At 42.8% G+C, this 9,880-nt stretch overlaps 1 protein-coding gene across 1 annotated transcript; it reads left to right on the top strand.

The window, feature by feature from the left end:
* Window positions 1-2,834: 2,834 nt before the first annotated feature.
* shha (sonic hedgehog signaling molecule a) lies at window positions 2,835-9,467 on the top strand (the record flags this gene model as incomplete). The annotated part of the gene is made up of 3 exons (XM_079259893.1): window positions 2,835-3,134; window positions 6,884-7,145; window positions 8,788-9,467. 3 exons carry the CDS (start codon window positions 2,835-2,837, stop codon window positions 9,465-9,467), a joined length of 1,242 nt encoding a protein of 413 aa, XP_079116019.1.
* Window positions 9,468-9,880: the final 413 nt, after the last annotated feature.

Below are 9,880 nucleotides of genomic sequence, written 5' to 3'. Positions count from 1 at the left end.
CATGCTTGATTGAGACTGTGGCACAAGAAATCAAACATGGGCGTGGATTAGTCCAAATCTAAGCACATCTTTTAATTCATTTGAATGACAGGCTGAAGAGGGGGCACATTAAAAAAGCCAGCGGTACATGAGGAGGAATCGGAACAGTTAAGAGTGCATGTGAGGTCTATAGGTTTGGGGGGTTTTTGCAGACAGAGAAGGAGGCAGAAACTGATGACTCACTGGCCGTTTTCACGCCTCATGCTGGATTAGCAATCACATGCAACAGGCTTCTTAATATGAATTGTGTAACAGGTTTCAATCCCTCAAGAATTATTTCATGAACTGAACCTCCAGTTTGCTCTTTTGTAAAACTGAAGTTAAAAAAATTGAAAGGATAAGAACATATCAAACATAATATTGGAAGATATATGCTTCATGTCAGATCATTTTCTTCCTTCAACACCATGAAGATAAATTCTCAAAGATGCACACCTCAAATGTATCTCATCTAAACTGTCTGTAGTGGTTTTCTTTCCTTCAGCTTTTAACTCCGCAAATTGGCATTAGCACAGACCAAAACCAAACACTGAAGCATGATGTTTGCAAATACTCTTTGTCCCAAGACTGCCAGAGAGATGGTTGGTTTCCTCAGCGGGAGAAACTCAAGTTCAAACCCATCAGCACTACTTGCTCTTTAGGCTACATTATTCATTACAATTTCTGCATTATTTATTTCACTTGGCATCACATTTTGTCACTTGGTTAATTTACGAAGAGCCCTTTTCAGTCTCCATTATTTTCCTTATCATCAGTAAGAATCTATGTATCCTTTGTGGGACTCTTGAGGCTCTTGCTGTCTCCTCTTTCCATCGCTATGCGTCTGAAACATTTGTGTGGCTCTCCAAGATGCACCTCAGAGCTGTGACACCTGAACCAACACTCGGACCCATGAGCCAAACACCATCCCTGGCATCCTTTGAGGCACTGTAGTTGTCCGCTCTGTTTAAAAAGCACCTCTATGGAAGCAGCGCATGGAAAAGAGTAAAGAAAACATTACGATTCTCCATCATATGGAGAAAGAAACAGACAGACTGTGGTTTCAGTGATTTGCAGAATGATTCCCATCACTGGAAGTAGATCCTCTTGCTAAGGGTTATACAACAACGTGCCAGGTGTATAACTATGTTTTAGCCAACAGTTGACGCTCATGGTCTCAGTGAGCAGCAGGTAGTCACACCTTCTCTGGTTCCCACAAGCCTGGCACAGGCTTGAACAACACCAGACTGGAGGTCAGCCAGAGTGAGGTTTAATGAGACTGAAGCCACACCAAAGGCTGGCATACTGTATCTGTCCTCACCTCAGAGCACATGTGACACACTGTCTGTGTGATGAGAGCTAAAGTTTCCCCAAAAACAGCCCTCTCTCTGTAATTACTCTTTATTATCAGACAAATATATCCTCACCAAAACATTTTAAAACATTTTTTAATCTGTCCTCATGTGTCTTGAAAAGGATGTTTTAGGTTTGATGGTGCAGTACATGTAAAAAAGAAAAAAAGAGGATGAAAAACACACTGTCCCTCATTCAATCAAAGGAATAAAGAAAAATATGGGTGTTTATTTTGAGTTAACAGGTGTATTTATATTGTGTATAAGCCAGATAATGAATGCTGGAAAAAGTGCAGGAATGGATTTTCTTTGATTTAAAGTTCTTTAGTCTCTTGAAAAAGAAAAAAAAAGAAAAAAAATTATGCATCTTTAATGGGAATTCAAGTAATAATTGGTTTTAAGTGTCGCACATCATTTTAAAAAAGTTTCTAAAGTCTTCTCTGCTTCTGCACTGTAAGTCTCCAAGGGTCCAAATGCGTAAAAATCACGCGCAACACAGGCGCACAATGCGCGCACTGCAAAGATTTTACCCAGATTATGTTCTGTCATCTGTTAATAGTTGTGTTTTATGTGAGCAGTAGCTACAAAACCTAAATGTAAATTTCAACATGTTTGTTCAAACTGCAAGAGATTTTGAATCCCCCAAATGACACCAAGTGTCTCCTGATCCGTTTTGCGCATTTTGGCACTGCGTGCACGTGCCTTCACTAAATGAAACTGTAGGGAAGAGCCAAATGTGCCAATCTGAAGCAAGCATTTCTAAACAAAGTAAACTTTTTTTTTCAGTTTATGTGTCTCTTAATTTGGAGTGGACCTGGAGTCACCAAAATTAACAAGTCTAGGTGTGCGCGGAGCGTGTCCACGAGCAGTTTGTTTCGCTTGGGAAACGCAGTCTGGATGCAGTGAAATCACTTAATCTAACTACAGTGCTTCGGATCCAGTTGTGTGAGCTGTCCTGTCTGTGCTTCCTTTCCTGTGAAAGCTGGACAACGGGGGGGGGGGGGGGGGGGGGGGCGGTTTATAATTGATGTGTTCCCATGAAGGAGTCCCTCCTCTTTGCAACGGAGGCAAACCCTCAGGTAGGAGAAATCTTTTTAAGATTTTTTTGTGGGACAACATCAGGAGGGTTTGCCTGGGCGAGCCAATTAAGTCCCTCCCCTGCTATATATTGGTGCTATAATACAAAGCGGTCGGCTCATACAAGCGGCTGCAGTTCGTCTACAGATCCCGTGGCTTACAATTCCAATATTACTTTGGTTTAGACCCTCCTTCGATGTACCCCGTTATTACCGTTTGTCAGAGGCGTTCATTTCCGCACCTGCCGCGGTAGAGACCAGGCGAAAGCGAGATAGGAGAGGAGACAAGGACATTGCGGGAGCTGGGAGAGGCAGACGGCTGAGACAGCCGCGGTGACTCGTTTGAGATCTTAAAGGACAAAAAAAGAACAATAAATAAGAAACAAAAATGCTGCTTCGGACCAAAATCGTTTTGGTCGGGCTCATCTGCTTGTCCTTGGTGTCATCTGGGATGGGATGCGGACCGGGCAGGGGCTACGGTAGGAGAAGGCACCCGAAGAAGCTGACACCTCTTGCGTACAAGCAGTTCATCCCCAACGTGGCCGAGAAGACCCTTGGGGCAAGCGGAAGATACGAAGGCAAGATTACAAGAAACTCCGAGCGATTTAAAGAACTGACTCCCAATTATAACACAGACATCATATTCAAGGATGAGGAGAACACCGGTGCCGACAGGCTAATGACTCAGGTAAGGAGACAGAATAACCTTTTTTTTTCCTTCCCCCCTACTGCCCGTCTCCTAACGCACCATCACTGCGCACTGCAACAACCTCCTTGTCAGACTGATTGCGCACCTTAAGTGAAGTCTGTTTTACCCGCCGCTGAACTCTTCACACTGAGCCTTTTAACTTCACTGTAAAAGCAGATGCACTTTATGCACCAACATGGGAGTTTGCAAACGCTGCCGGCTGAAAGCGAATATAGAAATCCAGCTGGAGAAGTGATGTGCAGGCGGACAGTCAGGACACTCGGCCTTCATGATTGTGACAGTGTATTTAAAATATTAATGTGCCCTCTCCTCATATCTATATTTGTATCTCCATGAGGCCCGATTTGTTTCTTTACATGCGCGCATTTGTGTTAGATTGCATCTCATCAGGACTTTGGGTATTTGGTATCTGTTTAAGGTTTTGGTTTTTTTATTTATTTATTGCTGCTTGTTTTGGCAAATTATTTTAATGCCAACGCTGAAAGCTGGAACTGTGCACCGCTTCAAACAGCCGGGCTTATTCAGGCATGGCGTTGCTCATTCAGACATTTTCTTACCCAGGCTGCTGTAATTCAGATTGTGCGGTGCATCTGTGCATGAAAACTGAGACATTTCTTTGAGAGAGTCCTGAACACAGGAGTTTATGAGCGCAAGGACCTGGTTGGAAAGAAATGTTGATGGTACCTTTATACAGGGCGCTTTTATGGAGGATGGCATCTTTTCCTACAGCATCCTCTTGCAGCCCAGTTACCAAACCTTATAGTTGATCCTATGCAGATAAGACGAGGTTCACAATGCAGTGAAGAGATGTCTTGATTTCTTTCCAGGCTACAGCATGCCGCGTCTCTTCAGCATGACTTTTAGCACTCAGATCCTGGTGCATTATTCATGGCGCTTGGGTGATATTGGCTCAGTAAGAATAAAATGCCCGTGGTGATGGTGGTAGTGCTGGTGGTGATGAAGCCCAGGCGCGCGCCGGAGTCCCTGAACCCGTGCCTCGCACCATGCATGAGCACGAGCTCCGATGAAATATTCACTGTGCGTGCGGTCTCAACCCTCTCCACATCTCTTCTGGCAGACACCTATAGGTTCTCAAGCACTGGGATCATGAAATGACTGGCCTGTAAAGATGTACTACCCACAGTGGGGATTCAGGGAACCCCGATGATGATTTTTGTGGTTCCTCTTCTTTGAGAAGACGCCAAACAGCTTAATCTCAATATCATTTCTCTAAATTTTGAGAAACATTTGTCTTTGTCAAAGATCATCTCCTAGTAAAACGTTCCACCTACTGCACTGGCAGGCATATGCATCAAAACAGACGTGACTTTCAGGTGCTTCTGGGGCCTTTATGTCCTGGTTGGTGGCCTTTATTGGTGTTTGTTTTAGTTTACATGCATATTTGTATAAGTTGTCATGCATTTTGACTCAGCGTCTGCAACATCTGAGGATTTATAGCAAAAAAAAAATAAAAAAATCCAATTCCTATTAAGCGTACATAGAATAAATTCTTGGCACAGAACAGGTTGAACTTCAGAGTAAGTTACAAGCTAGATCTTTGTTGGTGCATGACATTGTAAAGCCATCAAATTAAAGCATGTAAACCAGTGTAGAGTGAAGGCAGCTGCGAGTGACATAAGCGTTGTCACATGGGGATTTACGCTGTGCCAACCTTATTTACTCTGTTCCGCGGCTTTGTGCATGAATCCTGTGGGTTTTTACGCACGGATTTTACGCACGACGGATTTCTTCCGTTATCTGGCGTTTTTTAAACGGAAGTTCTACAAGAAACAAGACACGTGCCTGTAGTATCTCTGTCAGAAGTGTGCAATAAATAAAATAATGAATTAAGTAAGTGAAGTCTAGCCAGGGCGAGTATTCTTTAAGTGGGAGTTCTGCTTTACTGTACTGCTCGTCCCAGGAAAGGTGCCAGCAGATGCGTTCAACAGTCGTTTACAGATTGGAACCAATTATATCATCTTAATCCACATTTCGTAGCATATCGTTAACTTTTGTTTCAAAGTTAATGGACATGACATTGCTAAATCTTATTAGTGTTTTCAAATCAAGTTTTACTTGTTAAAGTGATTTTCAGCAGAAACCATGAGAAATGAACAATATTTTACTTTGACAAAGTATCTAATTTTCTTCTCTTTCTTCCTTCCTTCCTTTCTTTCTTTGGCTCTCTCTTTCCAAACCTAAAGGTAGATCTCTGTCAGCCATGATGTCACATTTTGCTTTCAGGGAAATAGGCTCCCGTGCCTGATTAAATGGTTTTTAAAAGTGCTTTTTTTTTGTAGTGCAACAGCGTTAGTCTGCAGTCTCATGCTGTCCCACATTGCAAAAGAGATGAGTTGGCGGCTTGTTTGTCTTGACAGGTAGCTGATAAGTGTTTCCTCTAACCAAATCATTTGTGAAAAGATTAAGAGGCAGGCTGTTGAACAACTTTACCCCAAGCACAAAGCGTCGGTCCAAGGCTCCCTGCTGGGCTTCATGGTGGCTGAACAGAATTTGGCTTGATTTGCGGCACACGACCTAATGAATTAATAAATAGATGAAGCTTTACGGCTCTTGACTCCAATAATTCCATTATGGATGTTTTTTCTTCCTTACTGGGTTTATTCGCATTCTACAAGTGTGATATCCTCATAAAACAGAGGTTGACATATGAAACTTCATTTTCTGCTCTTAATCCCGTCTGAGCGTTCTTGTTTTAATACTTTCAGGCTGTCTGTAAGGGGGGGGAATAAGGGAAAGGGACAGTAGGTCATACATAGACGCTCCTCTGTGCGACCACACAGTCCTTGGATATTTCACAGGTCTGTCAGTCAGCAGCCAAAAACACCTCCACTTAGGGAGGCATGTCACGTTTCCAGGACTTTGCAGAAGGAGAATAATGAAAGTTTCCCAACGCTTCTGCACTGAAAAGACTCTTTGTGATGTTTTATTTGACATATTGGTTAGGCGTTGAGAATAGTTGTCTTGGAGAAGGCCAAGCATCTTCATTGAGAGCGCAGAAAGTTTTGGGGGAGGTTCTTATTAGTGGAACAAGCTCGAGATATTTTAAGGAAGATCATCTTCATAACACCTGCTTATCAATTATTCATTTAAAGAAAACTGACAAGTTACAGGCAAGAGAAGCACTCGCTCATTGCGCGGTTTAATAGCCCATTAAATTATAATGTAATAATGTTGTTTTTAAGGCAACACTTTTTGATAGAATGGGACTCTGCTTGCACCTTCCGACACCAAAGACCCATATGTTATAGGCCAGTGAAGCGAATGCGGTGCCTTATCAATATTTCATGAGCAACTTTTCTTACCCGAGATGTGCCCTCTGACGCTGCTGCTCACACAGAAATGCAAGCTCAGGATCAGAGCTGCAGTGCTGCAATTCAGTTCCAGCGTTTCACATCAGCTGGGAGTAATCAGAGGCGTCAGATGTTGATGATGGAGAGATGTGGGCGAGGCCTCAGTGAGTCCAAATATAATATTCACTTGTAATTATGGCAGACAGCGTGCAAATGCAAACGTGAGGTTGCAGTATGGGGTTACATGTGGGGCAGAGGCGGCATTTTTTCTTTGTTTCCCCACCATATTTAAGTCATTTTTTTCTCTGCTTGTCTTTGACATCCAAACTGTGTCAGTATGAGAAATGTTTAGCTGGCAAATGCAACTTTTTTTTTTTCCCCAAGACCTCACACTAATCTATGTCTCTATCCCCGCAGAGGTGTAAAGACAAGCTGAACTCTTTGGCCATCTCAGTGATGAACCAGTGGCCTGGGGTGAAGCTGCGGGTCACTGAGGGCTGGGACGAGGACGGACACCACTTTGATGAGTCCCTTCACTATGAGGGCAGGGCCGTCGACATCACCACCTCAGACAGAGACAAGAGCAAATACGGCACTCTGTCCAGGCTGGCGGTGGAAGCCGGATTTGACTGGGTCTATTATGAGTCTAAAGCTCACATCCACTGCTCCGTGAAAGCAGGTATGGGTGTCACGTGCACAATGTTGGACTAGTTTCTTGATCTTATGGTTATATCAGCTGTTGGTTAGATTTGATCATATTATTTTATAAGACTTAAAAACATGGGGCTTTCATTGAAAAAAAAAATAAGGAGGAAAATAAAGCAGAAATGCAATTATGTCTACATGTGTGCATTCACATAAACAGCAAAAAAAAAAAAAAAAGTTTAATTTCATGAATAAAAGTAGGATTAATTTAATAAAACTGCAAATAGATTCTTCCTAGTATATGCATGGGCATATCTCAGCCTATGGCGTTGAGAGCATTTTTTCCATGCAGCTTATTCCTTGATCTTACATCGCCCCACACCGTCTCCTGGTGGGAAACACGACCAAATTCTCAATATGACCTAGAAAAGCCAACATTTGCTCTCTGCAGTGGTGATGAAAGAAATAACCGCTGGGGAAAATTACGTTCAATTTGGCTTTTGAACGGTTTTAATTTGATCATATGTGGGAAAATTCCTTTTTTTTTTGTTGCCTCTCAAATGTCTCATTCAATTATTCATTGTCAGATTCTTCTTAAGCTATAATAATCTAGGCCTTCAGTACAGGACACCTATGGTGCTCAGAAAATGTTTCTCTTCTGATTGATGAACCATGGCGCTTTTCTTTGCCCAGACTTTATTGATAAATCCCTTAGTTATCATTCCACACACACGTTTTGAGATCATAGTATGGGCCAGGCCGACGTGTCATTGGGGGTCATGCGACTTTACCAAAAGGATTTGGCCGAACAATGTTGAATTGGTCGGGCTAAATCTGGTTTTCTGTTGTCACCTTATTTCATGCTCGGGAATCTTAAAAGAAGATTAAAAGCCCCCAGATTCTGAGTAGGAAACCCCCTTTTCTGTGTGCAGGACAGTGTGATCCTAGAGACTGGTATGTGAAGAGCTCCACCAAGGCCAAAATTATTGTCATCAAGACTGACAACAAAGCTGTGAGAGGTGGTAGACAGGGGGGGGGGGGGCATTGATGTTGCACAACAGAAAGCATTTAAGAGTCCAGGCCCTCATTTAAATTCAAATCTACAGCTCGAGAGGCTTGGAAAAGTGGCTCCACTGGGTAAATAGTAGTTGTGAGTCGCCTATTTGTGTGAATTGTCACATAGAGGTTTCTGCACCTGAGTAAATATGGGAAGAGAAGCTGGGAAAGGCGTAAGTGTTCTTTACCGAGAGTAGCTCGATCCACAAGCTAATTTAGAATAACAATGCCTGCTCTTTATTGGGTTTTTTTTTTTTTTTTAAATTAAGACTGGATGAGCCAAGGCTTTCAGATTTTCTCGTCTCAGACGACTTGGGCCAAGCCAATACGCATCTGGCATGAAGGAACCGACAAGCATCAATATGCAAAATACATATGCCCTACCAAGATGTTGAGGCAGGGGAAAGAAGGAGGGGGGGTCATTACTGAGCTTTTTTTGTACAACTGTAAAGGCTCCATGCACCTGTGATATTATTATTAGATAAATAATAGAAATAATAATGCAAAGGATCCTTCACATCCACTGAATGCGCTTTCGAAGGCGAGTTAAACATTTTGTGATTTTTAAAGATGCTGTTTTATCCGCAATAAAACTTCAACATAACCTTTTATTTCAACAGAAAACTCAGTGGCAGCAAAGTCAGGAGGCTGCTTCCCCGGATCTTCCATGGTCTCCCTTCAGGACGGCACCAAGAAAGCGGTCCAAGCTCTCCGAACCGGCGACAGGGTTCTGGCAGCAGATAGCCACGGAAACCCGGTTTACACCGACTTCATTATGTTCATAGACCGAGACTCGACAACTGAGAGGGTCTTCTACGTGATCGAGACCGAATCGGGTCAGAGATTAACCCTCACCGCCACGCATCTCGTCTTCATCGACAACTCCACGCAGGCGGAGACACGGATGTCGGCAATTTTCGCCAGTCAAGTCCAACCTGGGGAGAAGGTGTTCGTGTTTGATGCCGAGCGAAGTCAGCTCGTACCGGTGAACGTGAAACGGATTTACACACAAAAGCACGAGAGCTCCTTTGCACCGGTGACCACACAAGGGACCATTGTGGTGGACCAGGTCCTTGCGTCCTGTTACGCAGTGATCGAGGACCACGACCTGGCGCATTGGGTCCTCGCACCTGTCAGGCTCGCCCACTGGGTGTCCTCGTTGCTATTCAGCTCCCAGCCTCGAGAAAGTGCACAGACCGACGGAGTGCACTGGTACTCCAAAGTCCTTTATCAACTGGGGACATGGCTCTTGGACAGCCACTCGATTCATTCAATCGAGATGTCAGTATACCCGAGTTGAAACCCTTTTAGGAGCAGAATGACACTTAAATGTAGGACACGTGAACTATTCAGTAGATTAAAAAACATGAAATAATAAAAAGAATAATGAGAAAAAAAAAAGAAAAGAAAAACGAACAAACACGACAAAGGCCCCAGCAGAGTTGGGATATTTATTTCAGTGATTTTTTTCCCATGATGTGTCCCCTTTCAAAGAATGAATGGAGCCTTAAAAAGTTTCTCTTTGAATAATTTATTCTCATGTGAACTCTGCTGCTGTCACATAAATGGACTCGGTGGGAGCAGCATATTGTGCATAATCTATTTTTATATATCTCAAAAAAAAAAAAAAAAAAAAAAAAAAAAAAAAGAATGAAAAAAAATCAAAGAAAAAAAAAGAAAGAAAAAAAAATACCGCAAAGAGAACAAGGATCA

Source organism: Telmatherina bonti, assembly GCF_933228915.1.
Source record: "Telmatherina bonti genome assembly, chromosome: 20".
Lineage (NCBI taxonomy): Eukaryota > Metazoa > Chordata > Actinopteri > Atheriniformes > Telmatherinidae > Telmatherina > Telmatherina bonti.
Note: the sequence above shows the minus strand (reverse complement) of the source record. Positions and strands in the feature narration are given on the sequence as shown.